At 40.4% G+C, this 25,346-nt stretch overlaps 4 protein-coding genes across 6 annotated transcripts; 2 read left to right on the plus strand and 2 right to left on the minus strand.

The window, feature by feature from the left end:
- Nucleotides 1-4,618: 4,618 nt before the first annotated feature.
- mpg (N-methylpurine DNA glycosylase) lies at nt 4,619-6,844 on the plus strand. Of its 2 annotated transcripts, XR_010668866.1 has the most exons (4): nt 4,619-5,017; nt 5,416-5,620; nt 5,847-6,361; nt 6,589-6,844. XR_010668866.1 is itself a non-coding variant. In XM_020655898.3 (3 exons), exons 1-3 carry the CDS (start codon nt 4,781-4,783, stop codon nt 6,296-6,298), a joined length of 894 nt encoding a protein of 297 aa, XP_020511554.2. In that variant the 5' UTR covers nt 4,619-4,780; the 3' UTR covers nt 6,299-6,524. The 2 variants fall into 2 exon arrangements, 1 of the variants encoding a protein (XP_020511554.2); XM_020655898.3 differs by lacking the exon at nt 6,589-6,844 and having other exon boundaries at nt 5,847-6,524.
- A 21-nt stretch (nt 6,845-6,865) lies between these two features.
- nprl3 (NPR3-like, GATOR1 complex subunit) lies at nt 6,866-19,146 on the minus strand. 2 transcript variants are annotated; one of them, XM_020655896.3, is made up of 14 exons: nt 18,729-19,146; nt 17,913-17,982; nt 15,748-15,786; nt 14,828-14,960; nt 13,779-13,853; nt 12,023-12,176; nt 11,769-11,847; nt 11,546-11,683; nt 10,587-10,743; nt 10,208-10,314; nt 9,766-9,895; nt 8,875-9,064; nt 8,586-8,778; nt 6,866-7,246 (listed from the first exon to the last, which is right to left on the minus strand). In XM_020655896.3, exons 1-14 carry the CDS (start codon nt 18,922-18,924, stop codon nt 7,081-7,083), a joined length of 1,827 nt encoding a protein of 608 aa, XP_020511552.2. In that variant the 5' UTR covers nt 18,925-19,146; the 3' UTR covers nt 6,866-7,080. The 2 variants fall into 2 exon arrangements, with proteins under 2 accessions (XP_020511552.2, XP_020511553.2); XM_020655897.3 differs by lacking the exon at nt 15,748-15,786.
- A 2,549-nt stretch (nt 19,147-21,695) lies between these two features.
- On the plus strand, nt 21,696-22,495 carry LOC110000577 (hemoglobin subunit beta-2). The gene is made up of 3 exons (XM_020655902.3): nt 21,696-21,853; nt 21,958-22,180; nt 22,251-22,495. Exons 1-3 carry the CDS (start codon nt 21,762-21,764, stop codon nt 22,377-22,379), a joined length of 444 nt encoding a protein of 147 aa, XP_020511558.1. The 5' UTR covers nt 21,696-21,761; the 3' UTR covers nt 22,380-22,495.
- Nucleotides 22,496-23,907: 1,412 nt separating this feature from the next.
- Nucleotides 23,908-24,692, minus strand: LOC110000575 (hemoglobin embryonic subunit alpha). The gene is made up of 3 exons (XM_020655899.3): nt 24,536-24,692; nt 24,244-24,451; nt 23,908-24,130 (listed from the first exon to the last, which is right to left on the minus strand). The coding sequence occupies exons 1-3, from the start codon at nt 24,631-24,633 to the stop codon at nt 24,002-24,004; spliced, it is 435 nt and encodes a 144-aa protein (XP_020511555.1). The 5' UTR covers nt 24,634-24,692; the 3' UTR covers nt 23,908-24,001.
- Between the last annotated feature and the right edge of the window lie 654 nt (nt 24,693-25,346).

Raw genomic sequence — 25,346 nt, forward strand, 5'->3', positions numbered from 1 at the left:
ACTGAAGACCTGTGCAGTATTTCAATCAATCTATTTAGCAGCTATCCACCACTTTTCAGCAAATAATTGTCAATGTTGTTGTTCCAAGTATAGCCCAGGCATAATCAGCCATTTTACTTTCATTTATATTGCTTTGCTACATATCAGGATGTCTTAATATGTTTCACTTTTTTTTAAATGATTTTTTATTGTTGTTAATACTATTATGGTAATATTCTGTACAGCAGTTTGTGACCTCGCTCTGTAAAAGGTGCTATACCAAATAAACATATTATTATTATATTTATTCAAATGATGCTTTTCCTGCCAAATAGTAATGTGTAGTGAAAAAAATGTAAATTCAAAGTAAATGAAAAGTCTTGTTTTGTAAAAAGTGTGGGTTTGAAATATTTGAACACCTCCTCTGCAGCTCCTCCACAAATAAACAATCAGCAGCTCCCCTCCCTTGTAGTAATTCCAATCTGTCGCAAGAAACCAATGTTTCCTGTTTTTTTTTTGTTTTCAATAGCTTCAAAAAGAAAGAAATCTGTCAATTTAAATGTGATTGTACATTTAAAAAATGTACATGTATAGTTCACTACATGAAAAGGAGAAATCTTTCCTCTCATCTCGAGTCTTCTCTCCGTCCAGCACCCATGGGTCTCGTCCCTGTCAACATGAATGATAGGAACAATTAAAAGAGAGCTCGATCAGACACTTGCTCCTGAATGTGCCAAAAGATGGTATTTCCACCACAGGAGTGACTTTATCGGACATCATCGACTCTTTTACAAGCACTCTGCTATGTAAGGGCTGTTTACAGGCCTGCTGGGACATTCTGATTGATATACCATGAAGTAGTGGTAATTAATGGCAAACTTTTCCCCCTGGAAGGCTGAAGACGGGGCAAAGGCAACAATTAGGAAGCGACACAGGACCTGTAGGAGCACTTAAGGCCCCCTGAAGACCCATCAATCAGACAAGGATAAAAGGGTTGAGTGCGAGGGTAATGTTTAACCGAGAGGACATCGTCAAACCAGGACGATGGAGGGGAGACCATCATTGCTGTGTAAAGAACAGAGAGAGGCACTGGGTTGTATGGGTGACAGGGTTTACTATGCACCAGGTCAAAAAGTGTTAACAAGCATGTTACCTTCTGAAGGATGCTTCTGTGGCTCAAGTGATTGTGCCATGGTAAGAAATGTTGGGCCATTCTTTATGGATTAAGGTATTTTGAGATTTTGCGTATAGCAAAGACATCTAAATCCCCAACAAAATATTTTCAAATTGAGGATTACTTTGCAAGGAGAGCACTGAGCACAGTAAAGGGAGCACTTGCAAAACTCAACCTACAGCGGTGCTGCAAAGAAACACAGCAGAGGGAGGCTGTTAGAGAAATCAGAAGGGGGGGAAATCGTTTGCTGTGTGGTCATGTTAAGATTTGAAGATTTACACTCCCTTGTTTTAGTGATAAGAGCAGTACGATCCTGCAGACAGCCCTCCCTCCCTCCCTCCCTCCGTGCCTGCCTGACTCATTGCTTGCTCCCTCTGAGAGCCACAGGTGTGAGATGAGACAAGAAGCTGTTATCAGAGCAGACCGGGAAAGGTCAGGGGGCTGGAGATTGCAGCAGGCTCAATCAACAAACCAGACAGGTGGTAGACTGAGTTTTTCTCTTTTAATGGTCACCTCAAAAAGCCATGTTGGTGTATAAACCACACCTTGTAGTTTAAAAGAGATTCTGCAGCATAACTTCTGTTTTACAAATATGTCCGAGGCTTAACTAATTTACCATATTGCAGAAACAACAACCTTAAATATGTGGTCTAAGCAAGTAGAATGGACATAGTGTGCTACATGCATATATTCATATAGTTATTCTGTTCAAATCTTTGAGGCATAAGATCCCAGATGTAGTTCTCCATAAACCTCTGTTGTCCAGGTGTGTGAACCTGGCCTCACACGGGCTAATCCCCCTGCTTCCCCCTCCCAGTGAGAACTCATCCACCTGCTCTGCCAACAAGGAAAGAGACTCATCATGAATCATTAATTGTCATCACTTAATAATTAATCCCATCAAACACTGAAAATGCAGATGCCTACCAGCTGCTGCCCCTCATTGGCTGTGTGTGTGTGTGTGTGTGTGAGCGTGTGTGTGTGTGTGTGGGGGGGGATAATGATTGTAGTTAAAGATGCTGCAAGAAGGGTTTCTTGGAAGCAATTTGAGAAAATATTATGGATTATTTGTACCATTCCATCAACCTTGAAAATAAATTGAATTATATATATCAATGACTTCCACCACTTGTAATAGGTTGAGGAGTTTGTAGTGTAATTAACATGTAGTGAAGTAGATGCCATTTAATCAACTTAAAAGTCACATCAGTTTGCCATAGATTTGTGATGGCCTTTTTAAAAAAATATATATAAAAATCATGCCACACTGATGCAGGTTACTAGTTTGCAGATCATGCAAGTTATTTCAACTTTGTAAAATTGGTATCATTAATCATCAAGGAGATACAAATAAACAAATAAAGGCTAGATAAAATGAATAATTTTGGATATTCTCTTTAAATAACCTAATAACTCAAAGTATTTCAGCTTTTGTAATGGACGTACTGGGATTCAAGCATCAAACATCCTATACAGGAAAGCAACTTTTTTTTTCCTGTTTTATTTTTATTAAAACAAAATTCACATAAACATTTAGAAATATATTATAGCATAACCAAAACAAATACGTGGAGGAACCATCCTCTTCAAACGGCAATGAGGAGAAAACATTAAACCCAGTAGATCAACCCTGATTCTTCCTAGGAGTCTCTGACTCATCGAGTAGTAAGAAGATGCATTCTGCTCGTCCATCTGCACACACAGACGAGTCCCCGGCCCCGGCTCAGCTTCACTATCACTGCCTGCTGACTGCTGGTGTTGAAAGTGATCCAGAATGCAAAACCTCAGCCAAGCTGTGGTAGCTAAGATTATCAGAGCAGCAACAAAAGAAAGCTGCCCAGCCCAGACCTCCTGACATTCAGTGGAAGCACAGTCAAAGCAAACAATGGCCTTCACTGGTCCACCAGCCATGACAAAGTCAACAGCCAACACCAGGACTGTTTGACTGAACATGCTCAGCAGATTTCTGTCTGGATAATATCCTGGCTCAATAAGTCAGCTGAGGTCTGTGTGTCCAAAAGTGGTTACATGATAAATGAAGCGACTGTGATTCTACAGAGACATCATGTTTAACACCATCTGTGAATAAGCAATTACTCTACTGTTTGAGAAAAGATTCAAAATCAAAGAGACAGAGCGCATGATTTGAACAGGGCCGTTTTTTTTCATTGTTGAAGTTTATGAACCGATCCTTCATCGAATGATGTGTGCACTTGCAACACGCACACACAAGGCAGCCACTTCATAAACATGCTGCACTCAGCACCTGTTTCTCTTTGAAAAAAAATCTGATAAAATTAAATCAGAAAATTAAGATCAGAGTGAGCAACTGCTCCCTACAAATGCACTAATAGACTTTAGAAGTCAGTTATTTAAATTTCAAATGATTTTTCTAAATAACTGAATATTTTTTTAAACTTGTATAAATCCAGAAGGATCTTAAAAACATTATAATAATTCAGAGCTGACCTGGAAAACAGCATACCATGAAGAAGTTTTAAGAAATATGTACAAATGAATAAAACATACTTAAAAAACATTTCTGCATCTGAAGAACATATTTGGACATCAGGACCCCATAAGGTCGAGGCTGTTAAAGGAGGGTGTTGTGAATTAACCCTATAAAGTGACAAACTAACAGGATGAAAAAAAAAGGGCCAATTCATTATATAACCAGCATTGTGGGGAAGAAAATCTGTCTCCCTGCAGACTCAGTCTGAACAAATTGCAAGATTTAGAAGGTCAATCTCTGGCCTATAAAAGCATGAAACACAGCACAAAATAGCTTTTATGCGAGAAAATGCTTTTTCATTGTACAAAACACAGAGATAAATAACTGCAAGAGAGGCTTCTCTTTAATGGGTCATGTGTCTGTGCTCAATCTTAATTATGTATGAATGCATCATCTGTGCATTCATTTTGCAAATATGTCTTATTTTTGTTTTTAGTTCATGCAGTCATTAGCTTCAGAATATTATTATTTTTTTTACCCACACAGCACAGCAGCAAACTTGTAGGCTCTTCTAATAATGTTGTTGTCATCGTGGCATCGTGTCACACAGTTTGTCTTCCAGAAAGCCAAGTGGACCCACAGTTCATGCCTGGGGCCAAACTGGCGCCATCAACTTCCTGGGCACAGACATGAGCACGGGCACGACAGCTCTATTTTTAAACTTCTTATTAGAGCAGACCTGTTTTTCAAACGAAGGCTGAAATGATAAGACATCAGCAGGGGAAAGGTCAGTGTTTGGGTGGTTTGAACCTACAAAGCAGAGTGAGGCTGTTATGTTTGGCAGGTGGAAAAACGTACACTGCAAAGTCGTGCATTTGAATTTCAAAAAGCAAGTATGACACGTGAGTGACATGGAAATGTAGCATCGTAAATCATTAAAAAAACAAACAAACAAAAAAACGTCCTTTTACGTCATGCAAAAAAAGCTGCACGGTCCCTTTAAGAGATACAAAACAATATCCTACTTCCTGTATAGTAGCGTTAGCGTTGAACTTCTAAGCTATGCTTCTAAGTCATTTATGCATTTAATTATATAAAAAGCGCTGCTGACATATGGACAGCGCCGTTGTTGTCGGTGGTGTGTTTTTAAGTTTTCAGACCTAGCTGTATATATTATGTCCGAAAGAAAAAGAAAGAAGGTAGTATGTACAGAAGCAGCAGTCGCACCTGAACACGTTTTAGCCGAACATAAACACCAGACGGATTTGACGCCAGAGAAACAGACTAAGCATGAAAGTGCTGCGGTAGGACGAAGCCATTATTTTACCACCAACAATGATCTGCAGTCAAGACTGGGGGAGGATTTTTTTCACCAGCCGTGCATCAGTTTGGCTAAAGAGTTCCTCGGCAAGGTAATATCACAGCCTACATTTTCCTCCCAATTTGTGAAGGATTCTGTTGGGGACATGCAGCATGTTGCAACGACTGACTTGCAAACTTTGTGTTTCGTGCAGGGTTGAAGTGACCTGTCTATTCCAAACACTGTGCTACATAATCTTAACAACTCTAATTTCAACTAAAAGTGCAATTTTATGTAGAAAAATAATATTTTTGTGGTCTTGAAAATGACTGCAAATGCAGGTTTTGACAGCCTAGGATCATAGCTTGATTTTTTTTAAATCTACCATCAGCAGTTCAAAACCAAAAAGGCATTAAGTTTACTCTCATTGAAAAGGTTTTTGTTTCATGAATTCATTATATCGGCCAACAAACTGAAACAAAATCTGTCTTGTTCCTTGTCCCCCTGCAGGTGTTGGTGCGAATGTGTGCAGATGGCTCTGAGCTGCGAGCAAGGATAGTGGAGACTGAGGCGTACCTTGGAGGAGAGGACAAAGCCTCCCACTCTGCAGGAGGCAAACGCACTGAGAGGAACACCGCTATGTTCATGAAGCCCGGCACCATCTATGTGTATCCAATCTATGGCATCTACCTCTGTATGAACGTGTCCAGTGAAGGTAGAGCCACAGGTGTTCCTTATGATAAGCCCTTTTTCAGCTGCATGGTAACAGATCACTTTTAAAAGGTCCTTTTGAGGTCTATGTGAATTCTAACAAGTGTGTTATATGAAATACAATTTTACAAGGGAGTTTTCAATCATCAGTGGGTGAAGGGCAAAAAGGAAGGAGACAGATTGGAGCCTCACTGACTGATGCGTATTGTGTGCCGTTTTTTTTTCCTCAGGAGAGGGTGCCGCCGTGTTGCTGCGCTCCCTCGAGCCCCTGCAGGGTCACCCAGTCATGAGGCAACTGAGGGCAGCCAGACGCAAAGAGGGAGCCCGACAACTGAAGGACAAAGAGCTCTGCAATGGGCCGTCTAAGCTGTGCCAGGCTCTCAATATACCCCGCTGCTTTGACCGTCGAGACCTAGCCACAGACCCAGAGGTGTGGCTGGAGAGGGACCCAAACAGCGATCCAAAAGCAAACCATGATATAGTATCAGCACCACGTGTTGGGATCGAGTCCCATGGGGAGTGGGCCAAGAAGCCTTGGCGCTTTTATCTTCGCGGCCATCCCTGTGTAAGCGTGGCGAACAAAGAGGCAGAAAGACAGTCTCTGTCTGGTAAAGTGATGAGCAATTTGGGGCCCTCCGGTGTGCAGTCTGACACAGGACAGCACAATGTCAAAAGGACTTAACAGGAATAGTCATCAGACCATTCAGCCATCTGTTCCCTTTTACTAAGCCAGTATGAAAAAAATGTATGTTGTCTATCCAACATGTGAAATGAATAAGTTTCAAAATGCTTCCATAATATTTATTGGCAATGACTCAAAGTTTAATGAAAAGTTATGGATCAGAACTTTAATAAGGTAGATTGAAACTTAATTTATAAGGTTTAATTAAAAAAAGTTCTGAAATGTACTTTTAGTCACTCATAATTCTTTTTTTTTTGTTTATGTCTAACAATCTGAATTTCTCCTCTCAGTGGTTCCACAGATGTTTGGAAAGATCTCTCTTTCTCTCAAAGGAAAAGCAGCCTGTGTCTGATGTTTAGAGTCTTGCCTTTCTCGCTGTCTTTCTCTCCCCCACCTTCGGGATTCCTGAGGAGAGGCAGTTGGACGTCTGGAATAATCATTACTCAAGTGTGCCCCTCTGGTCAGTACAGATGATCGAACACATCTGGGACAGGAAGTCGGAAATTAAACACAATTTCTTCAAGTTCAATAAACAACTGAGGCGTTTTTTTTTTTTTTTTGGTATGTACAAAATAATTTAATGTTGTAAACAAAAAAAAAAAGGCTGATAAAAGAAAAGCTATTTCTTCATTGTGTAAATCTGCACACATAAACGTAATTACTGTGTCACTTTATTTTAAAAGAGCGTTGTTGACGAACAGCACTTAGCTGTGAGAACAGCAGGCTATTAACTGTCATCATTCCTGTGGGTGAGCGCTGATACCGTCCCTCTCGCCGTGGCACTACTCCATGGGGGACTGAAAGATTGAAATAATGGGATCCTCGTGGTTGGTCACCACGAGGACACTGCGGAACTTGTCAAACAGTGTCTTGAGCTGCGAGCGCCTCATGTTCTCATTGTACATAATCTCTTCCAGGTGGTGATGACCTCGGAAATAGTGAAGCAGCCTGGAAGAAGTCAACATAACAGAGAGATTACACAAGATTAGTTCAAATCAACCATGACACCGTACTTGTAGATCTGCAGACAGTTTTCTTTCTGTGCAGCAGGTAGCACTGAGCTATGACTCCTGCATTGGCAGTGGTGGTTCTAGAGTCTGCTGGGGCCCTTGGCAAAAAAATGATCAAGGGCCCCTCCAAAAACTATTATTTCAAACATTGTCAAGATGCTCTTCCTCTTCCAGTGGAGAACTTCAGTTTTCACAAGAGTAATACATGACATGCTAAGCAGGGCAATGAGAGGGAGTGCTGTCAGATGGGGCCCCACTAGGGAGGTTTCCCCACTGTCGTTGCAAAATTTGCGTATTCTGAGCTACTGCTGTGGTTTAGAGATTTTCCACCCTCTGGGTCCCCAAGCAGTTGCCTGCCCTGCCTGTTGACAAGCAGTGCCTCTGTGCACTGGTTAACCTTATAAACATTTCCTATTTTCAGTATGCGCTGAACTGAAAGCTGGCAAATCATCTTGATTCTCCATTTTCTATTACAGTTTCCTAACATTAAATAAAAACTATTTTAATAAGGCCACTCTCCAAATGAATGCAGATTTATTTCCTAAGAGACAAGGCACTAACAGTGATTTGTAACATCATTTATCACCAAAATTCAGCGTTGCTGTTAAGGCGCCTTCAGGCTACATGACATAGGCAACCATGAAAGTTCATTTGAAATGACTGAGAGAGACGGGTCTAATAAAAAGCTTGTTTTCAATTTGTGGCAGATTGCACAAGATCATGAGGTTTGTTAGAAAGTGGAATGACTTTGTGGTGAATTATAAAAGCCTAATGCAAACAAGAAAAAAAGCAAACGAGGGCAGAGAAATGTTTTTCCCCCCATTAAGCATACAAATATGGCCTTTAAGAAATGATGCAGTGGTGATTGTATCTTGTATGGTGTTCTGTCGGGTTCTGGTTGTTTGGTTGGTAGCTGTCAGTCAGAGTCAGAGTCTCACTGGGCGGCAGTAGCTCAGTCCGTAGGGACTTGGGTTGGGAACCTGAGGGTCGCCGGTTCAAGTTTCTATTCCATAAGTCCTGTTTGTGCATGTGTGTGATTCGGGGCATGTCTCTCAATAACAGAGTGTAAAACCAGAATTCCCCTCAGGGATTAATAAAGTATATAAAATAAAAAAATAAAAAAACGTTGTGCCAATTTAGCCCTACAGTTCTCATAAAGACTGTCTTCATTTTTACAATCTCATTAAAGGCAGATAGTTGGACTGAACTGAAAGACATTAAATGACAAAAAAATACAGTTAATGCAGAAGAAGTCTGTAATAGGTCTGATTTATTACCTGGCAAACATCCGCAGATCCTCTTGATTTTGTGCAGCAGGAATGTTCAGGATCACCTGCCTCTCATGCTCTGTCAGACTTGCTAGCAGCGTTTCTGTCATCCTCTTGTTTAGTGGAGAGTCCCCACCGGGCAGTAACTCTGCACTGGAGTTGTCCATGCTAGGACTGGTGAGGGTCATGTCATCACTGCTGGCTGTACACAGGAAGCAGACAGGGCATCATAGGCTGTCTTGACCCTGTTGCACTTCTAAAAGCTTGGCACAAGAGGGAGAGTGGAGAGAGGACTTACTCGGGGAGCCGAAGCTGAGAGCGCTCGGAGTACTAAGACTGCGGCCTCCGACTCTGGTGGCAAGTGGTGGGTCTTCATCCCTAAACCCTGGCTCGTCCTCGCTGGGCGGAACCAATAAGCAGACGTACGTGTGCAGCTGGATCAGCAGGCGCCGCTGGAGCATCCACACCACCATCTGAATCAGCTGGGCCTGGTCAGGAGCACAGCAGCAAACTGCATCTCAGCTGAGCACAGGACAAACACGTCAAACTAAACATGCTTACCGGTATGTCCAACCAGGGAATACAGGAGAAACGCTTTAAATGGGTTTCTGGGTCCCAGTCAGAATCAAAATAGAGTAACAGCCATCGCCTTGATCTTGTTCTCATAAAAAATGGAGGCTGCAGGAGCTGGAGCCGATGTCCCTCTGCCATTTATAATTCATCACCATCACTCTAGCAACTCTGCCAAAACAAGATGGGTCGTAGAAGAACACCAGATGGTTCTGCTCTTACTAGACAGTATCTAAATTTGCATTAGTGGTCGGGTGTATGCTAGGGATTCAGCAGGAAAAGTCACCTTTAATACTGTATGCTTTTCCGAACTGTAGTTCTGAAGTCAGTTTAAGTTAAATATGAAGGTTTCAAAAGCAAACAATTCATTGATGGGGTGCTTTTGTTAATTTCTGAGAGCATAAAAAAAAAGATTCTTTCCCCAACACTGGGAGGAACACATCGTGAAAACGATGGACTTTATCACCGCCATACATAACTATAGTTTGTGCACGTTTTATAAGGTTCTTATGTACTTTAGTAGTTTGTTTAAGGTACTTTTCTGTGTAGTGTGTCTATGTGTTCAAGTGTGGAGGTGGAAGGTCATATTTGTGTATTTGTACTTTCAAAATAAACCTACCTCCTGTGCGGGAGCTTCCAGGGGGTTTCTGAACTCGGCCAGTGAGACAGGCAGAGAGAACTTGGCTAACACGGTGGGCAGATCATGGCCAGGAAACTGCAGGGAGAACTGCTCCGCCAACGGTGAGTATCTGTCCATAAAGAGACGCCACACATATGACTCTGGGACACAGATTTTCTTTTCGTTTCTGACATTGACACAGCTTAATTATCCACAACGTTGTTCAGGAAAGGCAAAACAAGTTCTGCCAACTTCCTAGCCCAGGTCTTTTCTAACTTATTTTTGGTCAATTAAAAAAAATGACAGGCTTTGGAAATCTTCATCTTAAAAAAAGATGTTATAAAAGACTTTTGTTTACAAGGCAACAGTAAAACTGTGAAGCGCAGCATTTTCAGTCCTTAGTCAGTTACAAGATGGCTTCCTTCACATCATGAACACTCACAGGGAGATGTTGGCATGAGGAGACAGCATGTAGACGTTGTTCTCACACAGAGGGTAGATGATGATCGCTTTGCCCCAGTAAACCAAGTGAGCGGCAATTTGAAAGATCTGGGGGTGAAAATGTTCTGTAATTAGTATAGAAAAATGTGAAAAAAAGACAAATCACACCACAAAGAGTGCTGCAATTAAAAGCCAACACTTAAAGAGTGGGGGCAAAAAATGTACAGCTCAGACTTGTACCGTCTCGGATCTGCTCTGAATGACCATTTCCCCCCACTAGATGGCAGTAAGACACCATCAACAATCTTTTTTTTTTTGTTAATCAAGACTCTGGTGTCCTTAAATGCAGCGGGGATGCAGGCAGCGTGACAGCTCTGTACCTGCAGTAAGGCCAGGTCAGCATCCTGAGCGAGCTGCTGCAGGTTTTTTACTGCTGAGCACGTTTTGATGAGGCGCACCATCGCAGGCGAGCAGTCCACGGGAAGCTGGCTCAGCAGTGCCTTCTCACTTTCCAGTAGCAGCAGGGCATGATAAGGTCTTCGGGAATGAAAAAAAAAAAACAACAACATTGTGAAACTGTTTGCTCCAGAGAGATCAAGACTGCATCCTCAAAAGAAGAGCTTAAGATTTATTACCAGGCTTTGAAACAAAACAAAACAACCCATGTACAATTAAACTAGTTGCATTTAACCCTCAGAGGTAGAAATGAGGGCGACATTGATAACAGCTCTGATGTCAGTACTCTGGAGTATCTATAGGTGGCAGTATGGCCCACAGAAAACACCCATGGTAGCTTGAGGGTAACTTGCTTTACATAGCGAGTCAGCACTGAAACTTTTGAAATATTCAGGCCCTAATCAGCTGTTAAAGACATACCTCATTTAAGATAAAAAGCTGTTAGGGGAAATTTCAGTTAGTTTCAAGAATCTGAGACTTCTTGTCAGGCTTGTTGACCTGCTGTGAGTCAGACTAATGTGACCGTGTGTAGGATGTGGCCAATTGAGTGTTAGTGCAATTTAGGATACTCTAAATCTGCATTCAGCATAAAAACAAGACAATTAGGATGTAACATCAGAAAATCTGTTGAAATATTGCATTAGAAAAAAAACTTTCTCTGTAATAACGCTCTGTACTTGTGTTCATGCTTTTAGAAACGTGCCAAGTATCCCTTATAAGTTGCAAGAGGCCTTTTTCATTATCACAGTCAACAGGTGCTGATAGGGGTGTTGCCAGAAGAGGAAAACATTTTCACTGTACAGAAGTAGCTCTTAGATGGCTAATCAATTTTAAAAAAAATTCAGTACAAGACCAAAAAAAAAAAAAAGAAGCAAGGACCCACCTTATAGCCTTAAGGCTGTGCTCTAAGGCCTCTGGGGGGATATAAGTGCCACCTATCACGTGGATCTTGTGCGGTAAACAGAAGCTCACCTCCAGCCAGTTGTTTATGTGCAGTCGCACCACGCCAGTTGTACAAAGGCTGCAGAAAAACAAAATCATTAGAGTCACACGTTCTGAACAATCTAAATTTTGAATGGTAACAAAAAGAGGAAAAGATCACACACCTGTCATAAGCTTCTTTCAGGTCTCTGGCCAGCTTACATTTGGGAAGGATTTGTCTAAATGGGGATTGGGGGCTTCCATCTGTGTGGATCAGAAAACAGAAAATACATTCATATGTATCATTCAATCTCATAAATTCAACAACGATGTGGGAATTACAAACCAAACCGTTTTGTGATTTGTCCCTTTTTTTATAGAATGACAAAGCTGTACTTTGTGGTCATCGACAGCGATGTGTTACAAGTGTGTATCTCACTCTCAGTCATGGTGGTGATTTCATCCTGGACTGCCAGCATCAGTTTGGCTTCTCTGGTCAGGTACTGGCAGCGCCGCTCCTCGTGCTGCAGAGCTATCGCGATGCGGCGGGACAAATTGTGCATGCAGTTGATGACCGATGGATCAGCATTTGCCTGTAAAGAAACACACATTAAATGAAGTGCTTATTTCTGTATTTATCTTTAGCCACTGGCATAGTAGCATTTTTTCCTCGGGTCCACTCATACAAACATGACATTAAAATCAACACAGATGACATCACTAAAAGTCTGATGTAATATGGAAAAACCCAAAAATAATGAGAACAACAAATATGCCACTGCATTTACAACACCGCTTTCACTTTTAGCTCAGTAAGCTTTCAGATCAAACTTTACCGTCCTGTGAACTGTTACCTGTCAAATATATAAAGCATGTTCTTTTAGTATTTAAGATTATTGTTGGAGTACTCAAAATCATTCTTGGGCTCAAGTCCGGTCTTGAGACCACTTTTTGAAGGTCTCGGTCTCGCCTCGGAATAGAAATCATTTTTACTCAGCCTCAGACTGGGCGGACTCAGGATTTTAAATCAAGACCGCTCAAGACCAACCACTGCAAGGCTATTTTTCCCCCACGTCATTACAGTGATTAGAAGATGTCTCGGTCTCGCCCTGCCTTGGTCTTGGTCTTGACTCGGTCTCAATCTTTAATTGTCTTGGTCTTGTCTCGGCCTCGGAGCCCTCTGGCCTCGGGTATGTCTTGGTCAAAATGCTGCTGCTAGGCTCCTTACAGGAACACGCAAGCGAGAGCATATCACCTGAGGTCTGCTGATCAGTCACTTCTGGTTGCACCTGACGCTAGGCTGAAGCATAGGGGAGACTGGGCGTTCTCAGTTGTAGCCCCTAAACTGTGGAACCAGTTGCCCCCGCAGGTTAGGCTGGCACTCATGTTGCCCGTGTTTAAATCTCATCTAAAAGCTGTTCTGTATGCTAAATAAGAGTTTGTTTGTTTCTATGGTATTATTCTTTTTTTGTTTGTTTTGTTTTGTCTATTGTTATTTTTCTTTGTAAATACATTTGTTTTACACAAGATGTCTTTCTTTTTTTGTTTTTCAAATTTTAAGGTGAGGCGAATCGACTGAGTGAACAAACAAATACTGACAGATAATCCAACTTTACTGTCAATTGTGTCAAATGTTTTTTTCTCCTCAGGAAGGTAAATAAAGCTGGACAAGCTACATGAAAAGATTTGAGTATGAATGAGCGAATGAAACGTTTGAATGTTAAGTGCACAAAGAGAACGCGATAAATCTCAAAATGATGACTGAACTCTTACTTTTTAAAAATACACATGACTCCCAGATAACCAACACACCACTGTTATTTTGATGGAGATTCAGCTGCTAGGCCGATAACCCAAACAAGACCGAGCTCTGTTTCATCCCATCTCAGCTGTGCTGGGACTTACTGGGTACAGTGACTCAGCATGGGCAGGGCCATGCTCGCCTAGCTGGGCAGCATGATTAAGCAGTTTAGAATCGCTCCTCCCTCAGAGTTCCCGTGCTATCACAGATAGAGAGTATACTAAAATATTATCACTCACAAACATCCCCTCCGTTAGTAGAAAACAAAAAACGCACGTGCCCCGCCCCACAGGCAGCCGACTCAATTGTGCCATTATTTCAAATAAAGGAGTCAGATTCATCGTATTCAAATGGTACAAGAACAAACAACCCAACAATAAAAAGCTTTCCATACCCTCAGAGCAAACACCACATTGAACAAGATCATGGTTGGCATTTCTCTCTTGGGTGAAGGATCTGTCTTTGAAACCTGCACAGACACAAAAACAAAAATTTCACTTTAGAATAGAAAATGAAAATGAAAAACACACAAATTGTAATTACACAGAATGAGCGCAGATTATGATTAGTCAACACTCAACATAACAATGTTATGACTTTCTGTTTCATTCCAGAAGTCAATTCAAGCTGGACCTCCGTGTTTTACGTCAAGGAGCAATAGTTTATCTTGTCTTTACTGGATAGGACAGCTGAAGAGAGACAGGAAATGTTGGGAGGAGAGAGAGAGGGGGCTGACATGCAGCAAAGGGCAGAGGTCGGATTCAAACCCACAGCTTCTGCGATTAGGACTATAACCCTCTTTACACGGAGCGCACGACATAACCACTCGGCTAGTGGCCATTCAAATATCTAAATACGGAGCAGAGAGAACTCCCATGATTCCCCGCTAGCCTCAACGTCATCTCTTGTCATTGTTTTGATTGACAGTCCCCTGCCGGCCGATTTTACATACTGTGCGTTTAAACCTGAAAACAATCTGTTTCTGTTCAGTCACTGATATGTTCATCCGTATTACAGATTCTACATAGAATTGTAGAATCTGGACGCAGGTGTTTGAATTGTCAGCATGGGAAGTGCTTTGGTTTCTGTTTGTAGTACATTTGTAGTCCGAGCTAATATTGACCAATTTCCTATCAGCAGGCTTCGGTGAAAACAGGAGAAACAGTCGATGTCAGTAGGGGGCGCTACTGAAGAAAACACTTGCTGTATCAGATCATGTTGAAATGCAACACTTTTATTATTACTATAGCGACCACTACTTTTACTACTACTACTAATAAAAACAATAATAATAATATAACTCAGGCAAACTTGATATACTGCAAATGTATGTAGCTGCTAATAAAAACCATAATGGGATTAATCTAAAGAAAATCTTTGTTCTTATTGAAAATAATCTTCGTTAAAGTTCTGAGAGCTGTTACTTGTGTTGGTGGATCGTACCTGAGTGATGGAAGGATGCTGAAGAAGAGTCGGGTGACCCACAAATCGAACATTGTCTATCTTCAGTTCAAACTTCTTCCCGCAAATATCGGATTTGGTGGCCAGGATGGTGGCCAGTATGATGTCAGAGAACCTTTAGGGAAGGAAGAGCGGACTCAGTAAAAAAGAAGAAGAAAAGAAGAAGACAGAAGTGTGCAGGAGGGGGGAGGGGGGGGAGATGAGAGGGCCCAGCACAGAAAACAGCTGGGACAATTAGGAAAGTTCAAATTAGCTCTGTGCGTTTTGATTCGTCACATTCCTGTCTATGAGAGGGGTTGCGTTAATTAGATGCATCTGCCTGGAATATAATTCAACACTGAGAGTATCAAATACAAGCGCTTGTGTGGCTACTGGAGAGGAGGAAAGAGGAAGAGGCCTCCTTACAGAAGCAGTGAAGTCGCTGTATGAATGAAGAGTGTGAAAGACTCATGCTGGTTTGTCTTAAGTAAACTCATGCTGCAATCAAAAGGGATCCAAATCAAGACGTTAAATTCCAGAAGAGAATTAAACACACTTTAGACTTACCCACCAACACAACGTGAACAGAAGGTGTTGTCCATTGACTTTATCGTCACTTCAATTGGTTTCCAATGCTACGACTAAAGTGCTAATGGTAATAAAATCAGAGTTTTGATTTCAGTTGTAAACTAAAGGATTTCTTTTAAAAAGGCAAACAAGTGCAGAAGGAAAGCAAAACTGACATCAAGAATTAACCAAGGCACCGATTCACTAGATCTAAGAACTGCTCATTTACAAGGATTGGACTGAGATCAGGGTTGGGGATCCGTAGGGGACACAAAAATAAAAGGAGAGAAGGGAGTAAAAAAAAGACAGGGGTGATCTAAGCGAAGGAAAGGTGGTTGAAGATGATTTGGTCTTACCCTGCTACCAACTGTTCGTCAGTTAGTGGAGACTGTTCTCTGAAATGGGAATGGGGCCATCAAAAAGAAGAAAAAAAAAAGCAAACAAAAGGGAAAATGCAACACACAGTTGGGCTGAATGCATAAAATGGACATTAAAAACAAAGCACCCAAAACAAACATGTGATACTGTGATATGAAAGAGCTGGTCTGCATGTTCATTCAAGCACATCACAGGATCCTCCTTCATTTTATCATGCAGCACAACGACCACCTTAGAAGAGTTGACGTGGACACATTACCCATAGTGCATCTAAAAACATGACGTTAGACACTCAGGAACTGCTGCAGTTTGTACATTAAGGTAAAAAAAATAAATAACTCGTATACCACTTACTGTATTGTGTACTCAAAAAAAGAAGGAAAAGCACTTTTACAGTAGAAAAATGTGTCTGCTGTTAAAGTGAGATTTCGTGATGATACCTTACGCTTTCTGTTAGAGCTGGGCAACTAATCAAATTCAAGTACGATTTTTAATTCCCACGACAAGGTGACGGAGATTAAACCATTAACGCACTGCATGCTGGGATGTGCTTGCTTTGTCCAAAGGTTTTGTCATGTGTGGTTAATGTTTAAATTGGTGGTTGTTATATATATATATAAAAAATACTATACCAATTTTGGCACATTTTCTTTGGGCGCTACTCACACGTTTAGCTGTGTTGCTCATTCCACGAATTGACGATCCTTACAAGTTATACCTCGTTAAAAAGGTGACTAATCAGGCTTTCCAACGATATATAATACAACACCAATTAGTATTATCAAAGGGGTGAAATAATTGACCGAAATAATGTTTCCAAACTTTTTTTTGAGGAGTTTATATATATTATTATTTATTTTTTTATAAATTCACATTTTTGTTCACTTGTTTGTTTTCATTTGTTGCTTGGAGTGTTTCAGTTTGATAACAGCACGTGATGCAGATGTTAGAAAATTTTGATGAGTCATCATGATCTCAACATCAGCCAGAATAACGGTGATCAGGATTTTCACCATAATGGAGCAGCCCTACTTACTGTACTGACTGTGATAGCTGGTTGTTTCCTGTAAAATATTGATGCGCTACGTTTGAAATGTCAGTACATTACAGTTGCGAAAACTACCGTCTACTGTATTTCTGTACTTATTTTGAATAGTCTACTGAAATAACGGACTCCCATTGTGAACTTAACATTTCAATTGGAAAAGATAATTAAGTAATTTCGTGAAATAAAAAAGCTCTGTCAGTGTTGCAACAAGGCTGCCAGTAGCTGTCGTTGTATTTTTTTAATACGAGTATTTTACAAGAGGTTTGAAGTGGAGTGAGGGGAGAGTTATTAAAAGAATAACTTCACTTTGGTTACAAACTAAAATAATCACTTGTTGCTGATTTCTATTTTATAGTCGTGACCAAAGGTATTTCAATCCACAAATCACTGACCACTATTACCATCAATTAAGCTGCAGCATGATGAAAACTACATGCTATGATATTTGAATGTACAAACAGGAGACGCTCATCAAGTGGTTTGGCCAATTTTGCTGGTATTCATTAAACACACTCAGTTCTGATTACTCATGAATGGCTAAGAGGGAAAAACTCTGAGTGAACCGTCTGAGCTGAAAAGGTTTCTTGCTTTTACATTTTTACATGACGCATGTTTACTAGCTTTAGCATTTGTAGTCCTCCCATCGTTGCAAAGTCAGTTAGTTTGTATCTTAAACAACAGATGTTCCTTAATGTAATCCTCTTAAATGGTAAACATTTAACGTTCACATGGTGTAATGACAATCTGCTGCGTCAGCATACACCACTGTCACTCTTTCAGCAATTCATCCCTCCTTTTTAGTCACTTAGGCTGTTGTTAAATCATGAACTGCTTGTAATATTACCACTTTCTATTAGTGACAGCTACTTGTTCCAACACTCAGAAAAAAAGAAAATCTGATATGGTTAACATCGCATCAAATCAAATCACAAGCAACAAAACAACAACCCACTGTGCCCACTTTTCTATCTATACCTCACAAGAAGAGAGACATTTGACATAAGAGTTTTTGTGTGTTTTCTTAAGGTTTGGTATAATATTAAAATGTTTTTCATCTTTATACCCAGATACACAAAATGAAGGACAAAAAAATACCTTGAATCACCATCCTGATCTTCAAGACCCTCCCCGTTGGTGTTCAGTGCATAAGGACTCCGTTGTTTTGCTTGTGGACAGAAATGATCATTCACATTATTGACGTCATTATAAAAGGAATGCCAAAAGCAACAAGACACAATTAATACAAACATGTTCTCGATACCAATCCAATAAATGTAACAAGTATAAATGTACTGCAGGGGTGTTTGGTGATCTGCATGTGTCCTCCTGTTGATTTATAAAGCCATATAGTGTGTTGTCATTAAGGGTCTGCATATCTGTGAGTGGTCTTTCAACATTGTTGCTCTTCCCGGCTCATTTGTTGCTGCAATCCAGTTTTCTAGTGTTATGAACGTAGCCTAAACAGAGTGGAATGAGGCTCACATCTAAGCGGCTCTATGTTTAAATACACTTGTATATCAGCTGCATTGAATCCTAACAAACTGCGCTCTTGTATGTTCCTGGAGTGACTTCCTCAGTAAGTTGGTTGTAACTTAATCCCTTTTAGTTATCAACACACACTGTGAGAAAATTACAACTTCAGATATCCTTCAAGGAAGAGGAAAACTGTTTTTTTTGTTTTTGTTTTTTAAAAAAGAGGAACAGGGGACAGCAGTGAACCTCCTCAAAAGGAAGTCTCGGTGTTTTGTGAAATGTTTCAAGGTGGTTAACAGGTTTCAGAAACTGTGTGATAATGCAAGCATGTATATTATATTCTATGTGTGCTGACTGCTGATATAAACTGTATATCCAGCCTGCGCAGCTGAGAAGAATCAGACAGTTTCTCTGTTATTGTCAAAAATCAGTGCCTACCTGTAAGAGCTGACGGACATTCAGACACTCTTTGAAAAGGGTATCTGAAAAGGAGTTTATTCCCCCTGCTGCCAGAGCTGACCAGTATGACGCTAATCGGGCTGGTTTTATCACCAGTCTTGTACACACTTTGCTGTGTTTGGCTGTACATTGATTTTCGGTCATCTGGCAACCCGGCTGTTGGGTTCAACATCATGTTAGCATTCTCGATAGCTTCACGTTAGCCAAGTCGCAAAATCGGTGACGTAGCGTCAGACCAACCAATGAACGTCAGCTTGTAACACCCGGTTTCAACATGTGCCATACAAAAACCCCTCGTTTTGATCTCATGAAAGTCGTATTCGTGATAATTCGGAGGCCTGTCCGTACACTTCTCTGTACAACAACAATCGCACTGGCAGGGCTTGCGTGTGTCACTTCGAATAATAGTCGACAGGAACAAAGAAAGCCGGGATATGGTTCCGCCTGGATCGACACCTTTGAATTGACTTCAAACAATATGGGTTACAATGTAAACAACCTATGAAAGCAACCCATGCTACAACTAGGAAATCATGTCGCCTAAAGGAGTGTGGAAAACAAAATTATGTAGACGGTACAATTAATAAAAAAATACCAATGTGTAGGCTGCTGCAAACAGCCTGAACACAAAACATGCAGTTAGGTTTGCTATGTAATTTTTTTTTTTAATGTGAGTTAAATTTGAATTTTTGGGGTAAAATAACCTTTTCACGCACACTGGTCACTTCAGTGCTGTTTTCTGCTAAATGCGTGGGTTTGATGCCTGATTTCACATCAGCCACTCCGGTGGACTTTAACAAGTCAGCCCAGTTTTGTCATCCATTGGCCAGCAGTTGTAAGTGTACCAAAAAATCAAGAAGGCTGACGAAAGACACAAATGCCACGGTTCAGGAATTTCTTGCAAATCCTGTTATTATAAAGGAGCCTTTCAGTTTATTTTTTTTAAACATCAAGTAGTATTGATAGTATTTTAGTTTAGGTAAAATACATGGTTGATCAGCTGTCCACTAAGTTGGACATCATGCATTGCTGGCTACATTTCAATGACAATTAATATTAGGTTAATACTGAGACTTTGCTGATACTGAAAATAACTGTGATTATAACAGGTTTTTTTTTCTCATTAAATGTCTGCTGTGTGCTGTTCTGTCAGCCTCCAGGTAAAAATATGCAGGTAGTTTGAGCTCATCAAGCATGTTTTTATATTTATAGTTAATTATTTAACTTTTGCTTTTACGTGTTTTTATGATGTTTTGGATAAATGTGCTATATAAATAAAGTTGACTTGACTTGACTATATTGTATTAAACAGGAAAACCCCAAAACTCAAAGATGATCATCCATCGAATTTAAATGGGTTTTTTTTCCAACCCCATTGAACATGTGACAACTGGTGACAACTGAAAATGTGTCTTTGAAAGGGAAACAAATCTGTTATTTTAATTATGCACTAAAAAAACAAATGAATAAAAGTATTGTTTTGAATTGTAGCGTCGCATGATGTCCGCTCCAGTGGGCGCCTTTGTAACTTCTCCAGGATTATGAATATTAAATAAAATAAAAAAACGAATGTCCCTTTGCATGTCCTCAGAAGTAGCCAAATGTTTTTTTTTGTTTTTTTTTTTTAAACCTGGCTACCTGATTTTATCATTCATGCATGCAAGGGTTTAATTGCAATTTTCAGTCATAAGGCTGTTTAAGTGAGAGGCTTTAGTCAAGTAAATAAACTGAATGGACCAAATAAGGCTGACACTCGATGTGTACTGGTAGCTGTTTCTCAATGTTTCACCCTGATGATACTGCATTCCATTTATTGTTACTGAGGACCGCACCCATAGCCTACACATAAAACCTAATTCCAAGCAACCCGGGATATCCGGAAGAAATATTTCCCTTCGCAAATAATGTAGCCTAATTCTCAAACTCTCAGGTGAAACATCCTTAAAGACCTTCCTCTTATAGATCCAATTACGCCAGTGAAATCAAACTGATTGTTTATAATTGTAAATGTCATTTCAAGGAAGATAATTTTTCTTTATTATGAATTAGCCTATACTCCATTTAAACAATGTAAATGTTCATATTAACTGTTAAGACTAACATTTAAGGTTCTTTAAAAAATGTTTTTTTTACTAATTTCAGCCTATTCATATTTTTGTTGTAAGTTTTTATTCAATATCAACAGCTTCATGACAGTGGCATCAGTGTTAGTCTATTGCTGAGGCTATAAACCCATTTTCGGTTAAAACAAATGATCTATAGGCCAAATACAGTGGTTGATACAAAATTACTGCGATTCTAAAAGAAGCGTAAAAAAAGCGTAGGGAGCTGTCCGAGGTCCTGCAGAGACGAGCACGTTGCAGGTGTTCGCAGCTGCCTACGGAGTCTAATCACGATGTCGATGTCTTGATATTGGGATGAAACATGGGCCTATGCATTTTTGCCATTGTGTCAGGAGGATGTAATCATTATTTACAATATAAAGTGGGATTATCCATACATGGTCAATCAGAATCACTTAAAAAAAACGAATTTAAACACCTCATGGCTAGTCTTTATACTGATGGGAATGATCGTCTGATAGGCTTCTTGCTATATTGCAATTAGGGATGAATCAGAAGAGCAGCCATTCGGAAGTAATTCGAATTTTTAGAGTGTGGGATATGTATTTGAAATGTAGGCTAAATTGTATCTTGTTTTTTCGCTTCAGTCCTTCCGACTGAGTTTTTCCTTTGGCTGGTAGCCTACTCAAGCAATTCTTGATTAACGATCAAACACAGCAGGTTGTGTTTACACAACCAAAACGAACTATTTCCCCACCTCTGGGCACAATCTTGGCAGTGCAGATATGTTCTTTTCGTGTAATCTTTGTAAATCTGCAGAGCAATTCTTGGTCAACCCACTTCCCCTTTCCGTCCAATTGAATATCTTGGGGAGGAGGAGGAGGAGAGGTGATTTAAAAGTGGCATCGGGTACTGACGGACGTAGACTTGTGTTGCAAAGCAGGCCATCATGGTTGAATGGACAGATTTTGAGCGCGCCACCATCCAGGACATCTTCTCCAAATTGGACTACGAGTTCGTTGGACCTGCAGCTCTTTGCAGGTTTACCATCTTATGTGTTTCCTTAACATTAATGGAAGTACGTTGTGCATGCATAGATACATATATTTTTTTTTACATATACATCCTTTGACATGTTTTCTCAGGTGTCTGGTGGTCTACCCCTGGACTCAGAGATATTTCGGCGGATTTGGAAACCTCTACAATGCCGCCGCTATCGCTGGGAATCCAATGGTTGCAGCTCATGGAAAAGTTGTCCTGCACGGTTTGGACCGGGCTGTGAAGAACATGGACAACATCAAGGACACCTATGCAGAACTGAGCGTGCTGCACTCCGAGAAACTGCGCGTGGACCCAGACAATTTCAACGTAAGGATACTTGGCAAAAATGAAGTTGGGAATGATATCTATCACTGATCTCATGTTTCTTGTCTTGCAGCTCCTGGCTGACTGTCTGACTATTGTGGTAGCCGGTCAGATGGGTAATGACTTCACTGGTGAAGTGCAGGCAGCTCTCCAGAAGTTCCTGGCCGTTGTGGTGTCCTCCCTGGGCAGGCAGTACCACTAGAGCGCTTCAGCACAAGTCCATCCATGTGGCTCATTTAATTCACTAAAGCATTAAAGCTGTAGTTTTTTTTATTGTGTCTCAAAAGATAAATAAAGTCAACTATATGCTTATTTAAACAGTTTGATTTGCCTGTCTGTTTTTGATCAAAAAGTCAAAAGACAAATGTGAAAACCCTTTACAGAGTTGTGGTGGCATCCTCTCAAATCCAAATATGAGGCTCTGTTGAGTCCATTATCGTTCCATATCAGACACACCTTCCAACGTAACATAATGTAAACCCACGAATCCAATGCAATAATTACAGCTACAATCTGCTTACATTGATGCATGAAAGTCTAATTTGGATGGTAGTCACTTGGGACGTCTGATGGGCCAGTCAGGGCAGGACCTTTCACCCGGACTGGGGGATGTATCTACTGTATGAATGTATGTACTGGGCTACAATCCCATGTGAATCTTAAATTCAGACATTATCGGAACCTGTGTCAATGTATTTCTATAAAAAAAAAAAGAAAGATAGGTTGCCAGGCCCCCCTTGAAATGTGATTGGCCACCCCTGGTGCAACCCCAAAATCCTGAACTGTGATTGGCTATTTGATTTGTCAAATCAAGATTTCAGGCTTTGGTGTAACAGGCTGGTAGTCGTTCTGTTTATAGCCCATGTAGTTTGTCTTTACTGTAACGTGAGGGTCCGATGTGTGGTGGATGTTAAGAGATTAACATTAGTTAAGAGAAACAGAAGGATGGAGACGGATAACTTTCTCAGCAGCACTTTACTGTCATCCAAATGGCTCTGCTACACAACAACCAACACTTCCTTGTTACTCATCACATTAGCCAATCAGAGGTTAGGATGATTAAACTCAAGGCAAACATTATGACAAACACAGAAGTAGATTTGATATAATTTGGTCACAGTTACTAGGTGCTACTGCAAACATTAAAACATGTAAGTATATCAATATTAACTTCGTAAACTCAAATATGTAAATAGTTCACTGTAAAAATGTTAACTTGTTTTTAACGTAAACTTAAATACATGGATTAACTCAAATATATGCATTTACTTCACTTTTAAATCTTACAGTACTTTAAATTGTCAATAAATTATCTATTATGAATCATTTTGCACATCTTTTTTGTATTAGATATGGTAAAGGCATCAGTCCATAAAAAATGCTTCCAAACCTCTGCATTCTGTCGAACTTGCAATTAAGGGTCCAGTAAAGTTAATAAGATTGATCTTCATACTGCAAGTGTTGCTGGAGCTTTTTTTTGACCTCTTACGGTGTACAACACACAATTGAACAATCTAAAATCCGTCTATACCGTATTCATAGCATCATAGCGTTATAAGAGAAAGTGTTCATCCGGGTTGTGTCCAAGAAGTCTTAATATTCTTCCTGTAGTATTTCCCGCAAATTCATTCAAACCTGCATGTGGCCTAATTGATATTAATGCTGTTTTAAGTTGCGCGAAATTGTTGCATCAATTAAACCCCCTTCTAGAAAATAGACCAAACAAATAGTTCAACTGCGTTTGATACTTTATTTAAATATTCAGACTGACAAGGGTTATCCAAGCTGCCCGTCCGCCTTCAGCTGCATGCTGCATGTTGCTGTTTATCGGTACTTCTCAGACAGGGCACGAGCCAGGGAGGCCAGGAACTTGTCCATGCTCACATGGACCTCGGGAGTGAAGTCGGCGGGGAACATGATGGCCAAGACCACAAGGATGTTGTGAGCGATAATCTAAAAACAGAGAGGAAATACATGGTAAGAAATAAATCGGAAAAAATAAAATAAAATCTTAATGTAATAAATGTAGTAAGTTTGAAAACCAGCACGAATCATCTATGCCACACCTTGAAGTTGGCAGGGTCCACACGCAGAGTGAAGGCGTGAAGCTCGCTGAGGTTCAGAAGACCAGCTGTCATATCGTCAATTTTGCTCACAGCCAGTGCAACTCCACCCATCACAGTAGCTCCGTGCTTCTTCACCTGGGCAGAGCCGGGGCTCAAGTCCTTCCAGTGGGAGAAGTAGATCTTGGTCTGGGGGTACACCACCAGCATCCTGTATACCAAAATTGAGAGAGTAGATGAGTAAAAAGGAAGACTGGAAAACAAGTCACTTCAGTCTGTTTGGGTTGATATTTACCTGGACAGAGCATCAGCGCCGATGTCCCCGGCCTTGCCTGACACTTTAGACCAGAAGGCCTGGACTGTTGCCTTGTCCTTGGCGGAGAGACTAGTCATCTTGCTGGTTGTTTGGTTGAGGTTGGAGGTGAATGCCGTGAAGAGCTCTGACTCTGGGTGCTTTTATATCAAACAGGGCATGGGCACACCCGGCCCACCTCAAAGATAGCGTGGCATTTGGAACAGTTCCATATCTGGCAGCTTGAATGAGATAACACCAAAAAGACTTCTCAATATGACTCTGAAAAACTACGAAACCAAAAGTTAATCTTCAGTAATTCCAAACACTCTTTGGGCTTCTTAAATAACTCACAAATGTCAACGAATTCCGATAATAAACTAAAAGAAAAATAGTGAGCCTAATTACAAATTAAGCGGCAGCCATGATGACACAGAAACAAGTCAAGGCGGGATCATATGAGAAGTTAGAAAACGATGATCAAAAGCCAAAATTGACTAATTTGTCAGGGATTAATACCTTCATTTAAATTAATTCCAGTTGTCCATAATATGTGTGTATTTGTATTATTATGGCAGACTTTAAAAAATAAAATATTGCATTGTTATAGCACACGAAACAGACAACATTTAAAGCCATTCGCCTAAGAAATAAAATATTTTTTTTAATGATGAGAATGTCGTTTAAAATATGGATGTGCGAAACGTGACGTTACAGTGCATATAACCTTCTCATGACTCACTTCAGACCTTTTAATTTAGGCTCTACATTTATTATATAGGCTTTTGGGTTATATGTTTATAGCAACATACAT

Source organism: Labrus bergylta, chromosome 16 (assembly GCF_963930695.1).
Source record: "Labrus bergylta chromosome 16, fLabBer1.1, whole genome shotgun sequence".
Lineage (NCBI taxonomy): Eukaryota > Metazoa > Chordata > Actinopteri > Labriformes > Labridae > Labrus > Labrus bergylta.

Bases quoted from the DNA above. Each gene is read 5' to 3' on its own strand.
- mpg (XM_020655898.3), top strand. From the start codon at position 4,781: ATGTCCGAAAGAAAAAGAAAGAAGGTAGTATGTACAGAAGCAGCAGTC. The intron at 5,018-5,415 runs GTAATATCACAG...GTCCCCCTGCAG, and splicing joins CTAAAGAGTTCCTCGGCAAG to GTGTTGGTGCGAATGTGTGC. The intron at 5,621-5,846 runs GTAGAGCCACAG...TTTTTTCCTCAG, and splicing joins TATGAACGTGTCCAGTGAAG to GAGAGGGTGCCGCCGTGTTG.
- nprl3 (XM_020655896.3), bottom strand. From the start codon at position 18,924: ATGATGTTGAACCCAACAGCCGGGTTGCCAGATGACCGAAAATCAATG. The intron at 10,744-11,545 runs GTGGGTCCTTGC...TCATTCCCGAAG, and splicing joins CACAGCCTTAAGGCTATAAG to ACCTTATCATGCCCTGCTGC. The intron at 7,247-8,585 runs GTAATAAATCAG...GACTTCTTCCAG, and splicing joins GATCTGCGGATGTTTGCCAG to GCTGCTTCACTATTTCCGAG.
- LOC110000577 (XM_020655902.3), top strand. From the start codon at position 21,762: ATGGTTGAATGGACAGATTTTGAGCGCGCCACCATCCAGGACATCTTC. The intron at 21,854-21,957 runs GTTTACCATCTT...ATGTTTTCTCAG, and splicing joins GGACCTGCAGCTCTTTGCAG to GTGTCTGGTGGTCTACCCCT. The intron at 22,181-22,250 runs GTAAGGATACTT...CTTGTCTTGCAG, and splicing joins TGGACCCAGACAATTTCAAC to CTCCTGGCTGACTGTCTGAC.
- LOC110000575 (XM_020655899.3), bottom strand. From the start codon at position 24,633: ATGACTAGTCTCTCCGCCAAGGACAAGGCAACAGTCCAGGCCTTCTGG. The intron at 24,452-24,535 runs GTAAATATCAAC...TTTGGTATACAG, and splicing joins GGCGCTGATGCTCTGTCCAG to GATGCTGGTGGTGTACCCCC. The intron at 24,131-24,243 runs GTGTGGCATAGA...CTCTGTTTTTAG, and splicing joins TGGACCCTGCCAACTTCAAG to ATTATCGCTCACAACATCCT.